Source organism: Aquarana catesbeiana, linkage group LG03 (genome assembly GCF_042186555.1).
Source record: "Aquarana catesbeiana isolate 2022-GZ linkage group LG03, ASM4218655v1, whole genome shotgun sequence".
In the NCBI taxonomy this organism is placed as follows: Eukaryota; Metazoa; Chordata; class Amphibia; order Anura; family Ranidae; genus Aquarana; species Aquarana catesbeiana.
The window spans coordinates 322,414,255-322,429,338 of NC_133326.1; the positions used below are offsets into that span (position 1 = coordinate 322,414,255).

General features: G+C 41.3%; 1 protein-coding gene across 2 annotated transcripts in view; it reads right to left on the bottom strand.

Moving 5' to 3' along the window:
- Positions 1-3,083: 3,083 nt before the first annotated feature.
- Positions 3,084-15,084, bottom strand: part of CLTB (clathrin light chain B) — a 54,589-nt gene continuing 42,588 nt past the window's right edge. The window contains exons 5-6 of one of the 2 annotated variants that reach the window (XM_073620452.1): positions 9,070-9,123; positions 3,084-6,058 (exon numbers count right to left, since the gene is read on the bottom strand). In XM_073620452.1, coding sequence (XP_073476553.1) covers positions 5,887-6,058; positions 9,070-9,123 — 226 coding nt within the window. In that variant the 3' untranslated portion in view covers positions 3,084-5,886. The remainder of the gene's footprint in view (positions 6,059-9,069; positions 9,124-15,084) is intronic. The other variant, XM_073620453.1, reaches the window with a different exon arrangement.

Genomic DNA, 15,084 nt, shown 5'->3' on the forward strand with positions numbered 1-15,084 from the left:
CAAAAGGTGCATAAAAATAAATAGGGACAATTAGCCCTTGCAGCTACACATGTGACTATACCAGAGCAGTTTTTAACAGATAAGCAATCAGAATAATGATCCCTTGGTCAGAGCTAATAACTCCAGTCTACATAGTATAATAAAATGTCAATACTGTTATAATACCATCAAATAAACATTTCAATCAAGAGTATCCGTAGCTGAGAGCCATCACTGCCATACCTTTTCGAACTTTTGGGGGCATCCCCTACTTAAGAACGTGGCTTTATATAGAGGTAAAATTTTGTTGACTATACCCTTCCAGTAAGATAAGGAAGGAGCCTCTGACTTCCAGCACAACAAAATGGCTTTGCGCGCATAAAAGAGGGAAAGTGATAGGAGGGTCCTATTGAGCCATGCGTGGTGCTACCTCCTTCACTAGGCCCAGCATGCAGACCGAAATTCTCAGAGGGACGGGAAGGGAAACCAGGACTTGAGTTTGAGTAACCCCTGTCCAGAACTTCTTGGCGTAGTCTGTCACCAATTGTTTTCTTGGTGATGATGGTCCCAGCTGCCTTGAGATCATTGACAAGATTCTCCCATGTAGTTCTGGGCTGATTCCTTACGTTCTCATGATCATTGAAACTCCACGAGGTTAGATCTTGCATGGAGCCCCAGACCGAGGGAGATTGACAGTTATTTTGTGTTTCTTCCATTTGTGTTTAATTGCACCAACTGTTGTCACCCTCTCACCAAGCTGCTTGGCGATGGTCTTGTAGCCCATTCCAGCCTTGTGTAGGTTTACAATCTTGTCCCTGACATCCTTGGACGGCTCTTTGGTCTTGGCCATGGTGAAGAGATTGGAATCTGATTGATTAATTGTTTCTGTGAACAGGTGTCTTTTATACAGGTAACAAGCTGAAATTAGGAGCACTCCCTTTAAGAGAGTGCTCCTAATCTCAGCTCGTTACCTGTATAGAAGACACCTGGGAGCCAGAAATCTTGCTGATTGATAGGGGATCAAATACTTATTTCACTCATTAAAATGCGTATCAATTTATAACTTTTTTGAAATGCGTTTTTCTGGATATTTTTGTTGTTATTCTGTCTCTCACTGTTAAAATAAACTGACCATTAAAATTATAGACTGATCCTTTCTTTGTCAGTGGGCAAACGTACAAATTCAAAAGAGGATCAAATACTTTTTTCCCCTCACTGTATCATTTTCCTTTCACTTTTCACAATTATGTGCCACTTTGTGTTGGTCTATCTCATAAAATCCCAATAAAATCCATTTACGTTTTTGGTCGTAACATGAGAAAATGTGGAAAATTTCAAGGGGTATGAATACCTTTTCAAGGCACTGTATTTTTGTATTCACTACATTACTATTTGGACTTTTATTTTATTACATATTTTTTGCACTTTTATATTCATCACCTAATTGGGATATCACGTTTATAATTTATAATCTAGCGCAGCACCTTTTATTGTTTGGGTATGCAGGAACCAGCATTAGGTCTCCCGAGATCAGGCTGTGTAAGGCCTCATGCACACTGGACATTTGCCCAGCTCTCCTGAACGCCTTTCCCGTGGTAGGAGAAAGGCAGAGTCAACATTTTTGTAAACGCGTTTAGGTGCGTGAAGCGCTTGAGACATTTCATTGGCCAGAATTTGGCCATTGAAATTAATTAGCGTTTAAGCACTAAACATGCTTATGCCCCGTACACACAGTCGGATTTTCCGACAGAAAATGTGTGATAGGACCTTGTTGTCGGAAATTCCGACCGTGTGTGGGCTCCATCACACATTTTCCATCGGATTTTCCAACACACAAAGTTTGAGAGCAGGCTATAAAATTTTCCGACAACAAAATCCGTTGTCGGAATTTCCGATCGTGTGTACACAAATCCAACGCACAAAGTGCCACGCATGCTCAGGATAAATAAAGAGATAAAAGCTATTGGCTACTGCCCTGTTTATAGTCCCGACGTACGTGTTTTACGTGTGTGTATGCAAGACAAGTTTGAGCCAACATCCGTCGGAAAAAATCCTAGGATTTTGTTGTCGGAATGTCCGATCAATGTCCGACCGTGTGTACGGGGTATTAGTGTTAATGAGTGTTTAGAGGCGTTTACATGTGTTTAGGCGCATCAAGCATTTTTCTGCTGCTGCTCCTGACCTGAACGCGCTGACAGTGGGGTTTTATTTCTGCCTCTAAAGACCTGTAAATGCCTATGCGAACATTGAGGGACGTTTAGAGACAGAAAAAAACCCCGCCAAACTCTCCTAAACGTGGCGTTTTTAACACCCCATGTGCATGAGGCCTAAATGAAACAATTGTGATTCCAGCAAAACTCAAGCTGGAACTACAGTGACTGCTGCTGTTTTCTCAACTTACAAATCACATCAGCTCTGCAGATTTGTAAACATCTCTGACCTTAAAGGCATTCACATTGTTATGTCTATGTGTTGCAGATGCTACCAAAAAATGCTAACATAGGAAGGCGTTGATACAACTAGGAGAAGCATAAGGACCCAGAAGAGCCAAAAATGCTTGTTTTAACATTTATCTAAACCCCAAAACAAAAAAATGATATATTACAGCTTTCCAGTAGATAGGGTGGCTGCATAAGTTTTCTTTTTTTTTAAGCTAAGAATATTTTCAACAAGTACAGAAAATATCTGTTGATTTTGGCAGAAATGCAATATTCTTGTCTCCTCCAGTGAGCTTAAAAGAAAGCACAAAGAGTCTTATCTTTATTGTGTAAACTACAAGTCCCATTAATCTACCATCTAGTGGAGATAAACAAAGGCAGATATGTTTGAAGCCCAGCCTATGTGACATCCATAAATACAATGGAGAAATTGCCCAGCCTATGTGACATCCATAGATACAATGGAGAAATTAGTGTAGACAAGAACAGACATGAACTAACTTATTTGCAGGAAGACCAGGTGAAAATATAGGGGAAAAAAAAAAATCTATGGACCGGTAAGCTGTAATATATAATTTTCTTTGTTTTTGAGGGTACATCACAGATGTCATGTACTTTTACAATTATAGATTAAATCTCTTTATGTCACAAAAACACCACAACAAATTTAAAGTTTATCATTTTAGATTTATTGATTTGGAAATGCATTGTGCACAGATCATGTGTCCTTTACAATGCAGTACTTTTCTCCTGCTTAAAACTCTTGTTCATTATATAGTGAATCCAACTTGTATTGCCATGGCTATAAACAACATTCCACCAAGAGACAGATTGCCTTGATGATCTATAGGAGGATGTGCAACAGGAATCCTTTAAATACCATTCAGCAAAGCAGAACAGAATGCTTACATTCAGCGTTATGGAACAGAATTGGAAAGATATAGTCCTCCACAGCAGCTGCTGCTGCATTTGCATGTTGGCTTTAGAGAAGACCTGTCAGCATTTTTAAATGGAAGATATGAGATGAGACTGATAGGTATGTATCACTAAATTCTATTTCCGTCTGTCTAGTGGAACTTGTGTGTTGTGCATTATATTGTTCAGTTCTCCTGCAGCTGCATCTGGTTGGGTGTAGGAAACCATGTACCTCATTGGATCCCATAAATGTTTTAGACCAGGGGTCTCCAAACTTTTCAGTGCAAGGGGCACATTGTGTATTTTACAAATATTTGTAGGCCACAATGAGTCCCCCCTTACATTAGGGCTCCCATAAGGGTCCCCCTTTACATTGGGGTCCTTGTCACAGCCCCCCTACTTTAGGAACCCCATTAGCATCCCCCTTACCTCAGAGTCCCCATCAGAGTGCCCAAATATATCGGGGTCCCCAACAAGGTTCCCTCCTCCCTCCTTACATGACAGTCCCTATCAGAGTCCCTCTTACCACTGTAAGGCTTACAGGAAGACTGTAGCTTCAGGGCGGGAGCGGTGGCAGGTCTGGACAGAGGAAGTTCCTAGTGGTCCTACCAACCAACAATGGGGATAATGACAACAAAACAGGGGGGAACCTGTGCTGGAGACTGGGGGAACCAAAGGCAGCCTCTACTGACCTGAATCCTCAATCTTGAGGATACACTACTGACTTTAACTGCGGCCTGGATATGACTTATGGGCTGTAGTTACTTTGGAGACCTCTGTTTTAGACAGGGAGAGCTGGATGAAGTCTGGATCTAGAAGTACACAATGCAAAATTGTATATGGGCAACCACTGCAGGGGAGGAATCCTCGTTGATGGATAATACATCAGCATTTTACTTGCAATATATAGCATTTCAGCACTGCAAAAACAGACATGACTGAAAAAGAAGAACTACACCAACAAATGCAGCTCCATATTTTGATCCAGCAATAAAGACTTGTGCCAAATTATACTTAAGCGATTGGACAAAACTGCCGCTTTTCTAAAAGCTATACCGAAACATATCTTTAAATTATATGAAATATTGATAGTATCCCACCCTTTAGAAATGAAAAAAAAAGTCATGTTTGTTGACATAAAAATAAATTAAAAGATCATTTTAGAGACTGCTTTTAAAATACTGGAATGACTGAGAGAAAAACAAACCCCACAAAAGCCTTTGTTCAAAATAATACTGGATTAGAACAATTTTATGTTTTAATACTACCAATAAATATAGCAATAGGATAGATGCTTGAAAGATGTATTGTGTATTATTAGTTTTAAATTACAGCTATTTTTTTCTTTTTCCATTGAAAAAAAAAAAGGCTTTGTAGATCCCAAAGTTGGTTTAATTGAAATCTGTTCAAAGGCTGAATAGGTCACCACTACAGGTAACATACAAGTCAAATACTTATCATAGTACAATAGGTAGGTAGGATCAAAAATATAAGCGTTCTATAAAAGGCAAAGCCTAGTACACACGGGCTGAGTGTCGGCCGGCACACTGGTACACCGGTTCGGCCGGCTTCTGACGAAGGCTCATGACAGAAAAAGTTCCACTAACAGGTCTCCCAATCAGAGCTCTCAGCCAATGTCTGAGAGGGCTGACTGGAGTCTTCTGGCCCATCCCCCTGTCAGAACACAATAGCACAGCAGGGGAGATTGATGTACTAACATCATATTGTTAGTACAGTGGCTCCGACCTGAGCTGTCACACTATTGGTGTGTACGAGGCTTAAGTTTCACCATTCAGCTGAGGATTCCTCTAGCTTCCAGCTAAGTGTCTCTGGAAACTGGTGCAAGTCAGCCATTCAGAAATTGTTCTGTTATTGGTTATGACAGAACTCTCTCTCTTAGCTGCTAAACAACCGAGAAGATCAATAAAGAAGACTGTTCTGTCAAGATACAGCTTACACATGTGTCAAGAGACCAGTTAGATAGAAGATAGAGCCAGACAGAGAAACTTGTGCAGTCTTACTGAAAGTGTTGTACAACTAAAATATTAAATTTTCTTTAAATAAAGGATCAGTTTTGTTAAAGAATGAACTTATTTGATGTTGGCTAACATATTTCTATCAAGACTATTGTCATAATGCCTCTGTGCATAGTTTTTGTACCCTATTTAGAGGGGATTTACAGTACTTCGCACCTTGCCTCACAAGCTTTACTTTTCTCAAACAGTTTATGACCAATATACAAGCAAGCATTCTAAAAAGACAGGCACACAGAGAAAAATCAAAATATCTCATAAGCTTCTCATCTACCCACCACATGCTTCCGTAACAACAGCCAGCATTCTTAAATGATCAAATCACAACTCAAAGTTGAAGTGGTGACGCTGTACTGAGAGTTGTAGTTTGAGTTCATTAATAGGTGTCTTAATGAGGGGACAATGCGGGATTGGTGCCTTGGTCATGTTTATAACATAAATGCATGGGCCTCCGACCAGTGTGGATGGATTCTTTGGTATAATGTGAAGCAGGGAGGTGAAGTGAGGTTGGATAGGAAAAGTTAGCGAGACAGAGGTGTCTGTTTCATGGAGATAAGCACGGATCTCATGCGGGACACATCTTTTGACTGCTTGCTGCTCTTGGGGTTGAAATCGCAAAGTCGGGCAACGCGTTCCCATTCAGTGCCGGTCTCCTCATCCTTGGTCTCAGAGACAAGAACCTCATCTGATGCTCTGGTATAAGAACAATAGAAAGGTTAGCAACAATACCTGTGCAGATTGCCAGTGAGCATGCTTCTAACATCTATACATGTTTACGTTAAATCTTTTCCAGGAGAAATATGGGAGCGGTCACTGTTAACCCCCTTCTAAAAATTCTACTTACCTAACTGTTTTGCAACCAAAGTGAAACAATATGCAAAGGGGCACACAGAAGAAGATTTTTTTAATAATAAACATAATAGGCACCTTGTGATACCTGGTGCTATGCAATACTTTTAAAAGTTTAGCACAAGGGATGGTACTTACATTGAATGAGAAGTGTCCCTTGTGCTGGTGTCTGCTCTCTTAGTTGAACTCTTCTGCCCTCTGTCTTCCTCCCCATTCCTCTGCAGCAGTAATCTTCCAGTGCTGTGGGGCTTAATACGAGCCACTGGACCTGCCATGGGCACTCGTCAAGAGAGCTGGTTATGCCGACCCTTTTGACCCACCTCCTTTATTCACAGAATCTGCACTTTAGCTTCCAGCAATGAAAAATGCTCTATGATCGGTCTAATTCCTCCATTAACAGTTAGCTTTTCATTGCTGGAAGCTAAAGTACATCTTCTGTAAATGAGAGAGGGGTACAAAAAGGGCAGGTATAGACAGCACTCTTAATGAGTGCCTAGAGCTCACCCGCAGCACCAGAAGATTACCGCTGTGGGGGTATGGGGCAGCAGAAGATGGAAGATTCCAACTAAGAGAGCAGCCACCAGTACAAGGAACACTTCTCATTTAATGAAAGTAATGTTCCTTGTTCTTGTATAACCTTAGAGAAATGAAGTCTACCATGTGGAGTTAGTTGGTCATGTGGTCTCTCCTAAAGAGAAGGATCAGTATTCAAGCATAGTTACTGATTGGATGGCTTTACACAAAAATTCATTTCTCCATTTCCCTTGGTAGAGACCACGACTGGGGCTGAAAAGGTAAAGAACTGTAAGAGCACTTTCACACTGAGCAGCACCAGGCGTTGGTGGTAAAGCGCCGCTATTTTTAGTGGCTCTTTACCGTCGTTTTTGTGGCGCTTTTTCGGCCGCTAGCGGGGTGCTTCTATCCCCGATAACAGTTGAAAAAGGGTTAAAAGCGTTTCGGCATACACCGCTCCTACAGCACCTCAAAGATGCTGCTTGCAGGACTTTTTTGAGCGTCCTGCCAGCGCACTGCTCCAGTGTGAAAGCCCTCGGGAGTAAAAGGAGAGGCGCTTTACAGGCGCTTTGCAGTCGCTATTTTTAGCGCTATAGCACCTGTAAAGTGCCTTTATGTGAAAGGAGTCTAAGTATGCCACAACGTTTTTCATGTTGGTTATTTTACAGTACAGGTCCACCGCCATGTTTTTTATATGTCTATATTTACAACAGGCTTCACACACAAAATGCAGATGATCTAAAAGAAATGAATAACCTAACATTTTTTTTGTTTTTCTCCATTTAATAAATAGAAGATCAGTTAGCATTTTCATTAACTGATGTTCATTTAAGAACCAATGTTGTGAAAAATATTGCATTTTTATGACTGTGAAATTAAAAAAGGAACCCATCTCTTGAATTCTATCACTGTATATACTAACCCCAAACATCTATATACACAGATCAGTCACAACATTATGACCACTGACAGGTACAGTGAATATCGTTGATTATCTTGTCACAATGGCATCTGAATGTTGGTGGGATATATTAGGCAGCAAGTAGGCATGCTGTCCCTGAAGTTGATTTGTTGAAAGTAGAAACAATGGGCAAGTGTAAGGATTTTAGCGACTTTGACAAGGACCAAATTGTAATGGCTAGGCAACTGGAACAGAAGTCAGAGCATCGCCAAAACCGCAGCTCTTGTGGGATGTTCCCAGTCTGCAGTGGTCAGGACCTACCTAAAGTGGTCCAAGGAAGGAAAACCAGCGAACTGGCGACAGGGTCATGTGTGGCCAAGGCTCAATAATGTATGTGCAGAGAGAAGAATGGCCTGTGTAGTCTGATCCAACAGAAGAGCTATTGTAGCTCAAATTGCTGAAAAAGTTAATGTTCATAGTATCATAGTATCATAGTTAGTAAGGTTGAATAAAGACACCAGTCCATCCAGTTCAACCTGAGTGAATGTCAGAATGTTGGTTCTGATAGAAAGGTGTCAGAACACACAGTGCATCGCAGTTTGTTGTGTATGGGGCTGTGTAGTTGCAGACTGGTCAGGATGCCCATAATGATCCGTGTCACAGCCAAAAACACCTACAATGGGCAGGTGAGCATCAGAACTGGACCACAAGAGCAATGGAAGAAGGTGGACTGGTCTGATGAATTCAAGAATGGTTTGAGGAACACAATAAAGACTGTGGGGTGTGCTGGAAAAACAAGTCTGACCCCTTAACTGACCCACCTTGCAACATACAGAATTTAAAGGATCTGCTACTGACAGCTCGGTGATAGATACCACAGCATACCTTCAGAGGTCTAGTGGATTCCATGCATCCATGGGTTTTGGTGAGTGGTCATAATGTTATAGCTTATCGGAGTATATAGCCTGTCATTGCCAAGTAAGCTTTGGCAACCATCTTGTTTCTCTCATGACCACATCATCACATTCTTCTCATGATGTGCATCTCTACTGGGTCACATTCTTCTGAGCCCCTGAAAGTTATAAAAAGGGTGGGGCTAGAGTATTCTATTGAACTCCACCCATACCTGAAATGAGCTTTGAAATAACACTTTATATCAATTTACATTTGAACACATGAAACGTAATTTTACCTAAAATGGCAAGGAAACTAACAGGTTAATAAACCGGGCACCAAACAGTAGTGCCATATAAATCCATTTCAGATGTACTACTACAGTATATATTTTACTAGACAGACATACAAAGCTATGCACAGGAACCCGATTATACCATATGACCACTATACTGTGATATTGGTAGTGGTTATCTAATCAGCAGCAGAAATATAGAAATATTACATCAAGAATTAAGAGATAAAGGATAGAATAAAGAGAACATACACGTAGCCAATGACCTCAGCATTAGGCTGGTGGTAAAATGCTTTGTCCGCAATCCTGGGTTAACAGCATGCAAAAGACAATAAGAGAGAAAGATGTGAAGAAGAAAACAGAGAGTTAGTGCACACTAATGTCAAAGTTAAAGCAGCTGCAACCAAAAACTGAACATAGACTTTAAGGACCCGTTTTTTCCTCCCTAAAACAAACCTCTTATAACATCAAAAAGCACATCTAAAATAGTCCCCTTTAAATGCTTACATCTGTGCACTGTGATTTTATATGCTGCGCTAGCTGCACCCTCCAATATATTTGATAGTGCACAAAAAAACTCAAAAAACGTTTTTATTAGGGCCCTCTTTAGGGGGAGACATCAAAATATTGAGACATATAAAATATCAAAGTTTTTATTTATCTCATTACCATTTAAATAATTATCTGAGTCACGTGACAATTCCTTTCCTTACCTATTGTTAGACTTGTTATTATTGGCTCTATCTACAGTAATATTTTTTTTAGATTACTGAATATCTGACCTTTTGTTTGCCTATTCTCATTTGTGAGGACTGTAATACAAAGGCCTTGCTGTATTATACCCATGAAACTATTTCTAATAAAAATTACATTTAAAAGAAAAAAAAAAGATAGAAATATTTAAAGAACACAGCATATAAAAAGCCTGCATGCTTGATTATTTTCCTTGTGCCCAATATACATGTCTGTGTTTGGTTTTTGGCTGTAGCAGCTTTTTCAAATGTCTGGATGTGGGACGATTAAGGGGAAGCCTACCCACAGACAATTTAAAAAAAATTGATATCAAAGTTATACCGCTGACCAAATGTTACTGATTTGAACAAGAACGAGTGGTGGAGATTTACTAAAACTAGTGCACACAGAATCTGGTGAAGCTGTGCATAGGAACCAATCAGACAGATTTTTAAATGAAAATTTGAATGAAAATTCAGTACATTCGATGACTGTCGTTTGAAAGTACTTTAAAATTTATTTGCTTTTAACATTTGATTTTGGAGTGAACGGATTTTCCTGAAGGCATACCCCACTTTTAAGTACGCAATGGGGTTTATTTACTAAAACTGGAAAGTGCAAAATCAGGCTCACTTCTGCATAGAAACCAATGAGCTTCCAGGTTTTATTACCAAAGCTTAATCGAACAAGCTGGGGTTAGAAGCTGATTGGTTTCAATGCAGAAGTGAACCTGATTTTGCACTTTCCAGCTTTAGTAAATAAACCCCATTGTGTACGTATAAGTGGGGTATGCCTGTACACTGTTAGAAATTAGTTTGTTCGAGAAAAATGCAGCGAATACCTGTGGATGACTGGCCCTGGACGCAGACAAACTGCATCAAGGGTCAATAATTTGCAAGTTATCGCTGCATAAGCAATTACATACGATTGGACCCCAATAGCTGTCAGATTGCTTTCAATTGGGCTGTCCACCCACAGCTAAATCGCAGGGAACCCACACTGGGTCCCCTGCAGCTAATCACAATCACCCCAATTCACAAGCGTGAATGGGGTCTTAGGCAGGCCATACACAGAGCGAATTTCTTTCCTGTAACCACGGGTTGCAGGAAAGAAATTCACTAGATTCCCCCATCAACACAGACAGTGTTGACAGGGGAATCCCTCCTGCTGATCCATTGTATTCTCCCGGCAGGGGTCAGGAGAAGCCATCCCCACTAGGAGAAGACAGTGATTATTGTTGGCGGCTTTACCAGCCACTAGCAATAATCTCATAGAAAATCCAGCAGGCTGGTTGTATCCAAGTTGATCGATCAACTTGGTAAATTCAGCCTGCCCATACATGGTTCGAATCTCGGCCGGTTCTATGGCCGGCCTTAGTTTTAATTTTTCAAGCTTTTTTTCCCCTTTATTTTCACCTGGTAATACTGACAGTAGCACACTTTCTGTCCTAGGTTGACAATGCTCCCTCACCATACTGTGTTAAAAGAGGAGCAGCTTTGTCACCCTAGAACAGAAAGAGGGAGGTGTTTTGTAGTCCACAGAGGTAACCCCTGAGAGGTTAACAACTCACAAGACAGCACTGGGTTTTTGCACTTTTTGAAAAGATGTAATAAAATGCTTTCAATTGTACATTTAACAGACCAATAGAAAGTATATAAGAGATGGTCATCATTAGGGTTTACATACACTTTAGGATCACTGGAATCACTGTAGGAGGAATGCTTTGCTTAAACTCACCTCCCATCACTGACAGCTATGACATAATGAAGGAGAAGGGCAGCAACAAGGAGTTCTTATTGCTTCTAATTCTTCCACATGTGTTATGACTGTTAGAGCAATGGCAATATTAAAAACATAAAGTGGCCCATCTACAAGGCGGTGAAGTCAAAATGATTTTGATTCTCCCATGGAATTCAGTAACGTATATTACAGCGAATAATAACTCTGCTAAGCATATCCCTTTAACAGAAGTTGATAAAACAATCAACCTCTGTCGAGAAGGGGAGCCCACTCTAAAATTTAGCCGGTCCAACTGAATTTTGATCAGTGTATGGCCAGCTTTAGTTGGACGGCATGGTACAAAGCAGTAGAGCCTTGACTGGTTTACAGTACTGCCCCTTCCACTCCCAGACCAAATGCTGCTGAAAAGAGGATTACAGGAGGCTGTTATTAACTGAGATTCTGGATCTTTTGCCAGCTCTGTGTAGAAATACGTTTAATGATTGTTCATGAAACAGTAATTGAATTAAATAATGTCTTTTTATATCTGCTGAATTTTCTGCCGACTCCTGAACTGGACTGAATCCAAATGTCTGCATTAATTCCTGTTCAGCTAGTTCCAGGTGTCTCCGTAGAGTACCATCTGTCTTCTACTGCACTCTAGTGGTCTCAACACCTACAGTGCTCCATTATGCACATACTGACGTTAATTAGAAGAATGGAACCCTTTTCTGCACCTCACTAGTACCTCATTACTAATAGTGAGGTGCCTGAAAATGATCAAAGCCATAACTTGCTTTTGTTCTTTGATTAAATCTGATCTCCAAGGAAAATAAAAGTCCACCCTTACAGTGGGGCTACCTTACTTAGTCTAGGACAGGGATCTCCAAACTATGACCCTCCAGCTGAACTGCTGCAGAACTTCATGTCGCATGAGGCATTGTAAACCTCTGACATTAACAGACATGACTAGGCATGATGGGAATTGTAGTTCCTGAACAACTGGAGGGCCGTAGTTTGGAGACCCCTAGTCTAGGAGATGGAAAAGCACTTTTACTTATTTGGTTCTTCACTTTCCCAGCAGATGGACTGTCCCTCAATATCCTCACGTCCAATGACAGAGGACCTTATCCCAGACCACCAGAGTGCAGAAGAGAATGGCTGCAGGGATCAGTCTAGCAGCACTGCACATAGGTTCCTGGAGATCGGAGGATCAGGTATGTAAATCTGCTTTGCTCTGTGCCATACAGTGGCTTGAAAAAGTATTCACACTCCTTGAAATTTTCTGCATTTTGTCAAGTTACAGCCAAAAACATAAATGTATTTTATTGGGATTTTATGTGATAGACCAACACAAAGTGGCACATAAACTGTGAGGTGGAGGGAAAATAATAAATGGTTTTCCAATTTTTTTTTTACAAATAAATATATGAAAAGGTGTGGCGTGCATCTGTATTCAGCCCCCCTGAGTCAATACTTTGTAGAACCACCTTTCACTGCAATTACAGCTGCAAGTCTTTTTGGGGATGTCTCTACCAGCTTTGCACATCTAGAGAGTGACATTTTTGCCCATTCTTCTTTGCAAAAAAGCTCAAGCTCTGTCAGATTGGATGGTGAGCGTCTGTGACAGCAATTTTCAAGTCTTGCCACAGATTCTCAATTGGATTTAGGTCTGGACTTTGACTGGGCCATTCTAACATGAATATGCTTTGATCTAAACCATTCCATTGTAGCTCTGGCTGTATGTTTAGCGTTGTTGTCCTGCTGGAAGGTGAACCTCCGTCCCAGTCTCAAATCTTTTGCAGACTCTAACAGGTTTTCTTCTAAGATTGCCCTGTAATTGGCTCCATCCATCTTTTCATCAACTCTGACCAGCTTCCCTGTCCCTACTGAAGAAAAGCACCCCCACAATAAGATGCTGCCACCACCATGTTTCACGGTGGGGATGGTGTGTTCAGGGTGATTTGCAGTTTTAGTTTTTCTGCCACACATAGCGTTTTGCTTTTAGGCCAAAAATTTCAGTTTTGGTCTCATCTGACCAGAGCACCTTCTTCCACATGTTTGCTGTGTCCCCCCACATGGCTTCTCGCAAACTGCAAACGGGACTTCCTATGGCTTTATTTCAACAATGGCTTTGTTCTTGCCACTCTTCCATAAAGGCCAGATTTGTGGAGTGCACGACTAATAGTTGTCCTGTGGACAGATTCTCCCACCTGAGCTGTGGATCTCTGCAGCTCCTTTAGAGTTACCATGGATCCCTTGGCTGCTTCTCTGAATAACGCTCTCCTTGCTCGCCCTGTCAGTTTAGGTGGACGGCCATGTCTTGGTAGGTTTGCAGTTGTGCCATACTCTTTCCATTTTTGGATGATGGATTGAACAGTGCTCAGTGAGATGTTCAAAGCTTGGGATACGTGTTTATAACCTAACCCTGCTTTTAACTTCTCCACAACTTTATCCCTGACCTGTCTGGTGTGTTCCTTGGCCTTCATGATGCTGTTTGTTCACTAAGGTTCTCTAACAAACCTCTGAGGGCTTCACGGAACAGCTGCAATTATACGAAGATTAAATTACACACAGGCACTTTTTCAAGGCACTGCAGGTACAAACAAGCAGTTTACCCCTGAAGTGCAGGTGCAGACTTTTAGTTTTTCCAGAGTTCCAGTTTTAAAGTGGAACTTTATTCAGAAAATGAAGCCCTGCTATATCACTTCAGGCTGGCCCCTTTTGCAGGTATAGCTGCAAAACATTACAAATAAGTGCCTATATTGTTTAAAATCCAATAATACACCTTGCTGTGCACATGCTCATTTGCAATCCATTTTTGGTACTGTGCCAAAAACCAGAGCCACTAGAGCAGGCATGTCCAAAGTTTAATGCGGCCCCACTGGAAATTTGGATATATATATCTTTTGTGGCCCCCAACGAATCCCCAAGCTCCGCATTGCAGCTTTGGAGGGGACAGGGAGGGAGCGGGATGAGTACCGTCAGATTACATACAGGAGAATCTCCTGTTTACTCAGCGGCCTCTGTATAGGAAGTCCTGTATTCCTGGGCTGGCATTGGACGACTGTTCTGTCTATCATAGGAGGTGGGACCTTGTATTAAAGAGGCCGCCGAGTAAACAGGAAATTCTCCTGTATGTAATCTGTTGGCGCTCATCCCGCCCCCTCCCTGTCCCCTCCGAGGCTGCAGATGGGCATCGATCAGGCTGCACTGATGGCAATGGTGAGGCTGCACTGATGGCAATGATGAAGTTGCATTCAGAGGCTGCATTCATGGCAATGGTGAGGCTGCAGATGGGCACTAATCAGGCTGCATTGATGGGCACTGACCCTTATTTTGCTTCACAGTTCTTTATTTAAAATTTAAGTTTTTTCCTGAAACTTCCCTCTTAAAGTGAAGGTGTGTGTTATGCGCCGATAAATACGGTATATCCAAATAACATGCCCAAGCTCATCCTTAGACTCTTCACCACACACAGCCACAAAGGCAAGAGAATTCTTGTTGGGCAGTGTATTAGTTCATTTGCATTTCATTTTAACGGTTCAAAGAATGTCAGGCAAAATGGTCGGCCCTCACGCATGTTCACTTCATCAAATCTGGCCCTCTTTGAAAAAAGTTTGGACACCCCTGCACTAGAGGCTAATCTGTTGACAGCCTAAAGATTTACTGCTGCTCAGGTGCTCTGGCTTCAGCAAAATGTCAGCCTCCAGTAAAAAGAAACAGGTGCAATACTGGCAATTTACAGCATACACTCATTTTGGCAGCATAATTATTAATATGGAATGTATGTTCCTTGCTAAAGAACATGACTTT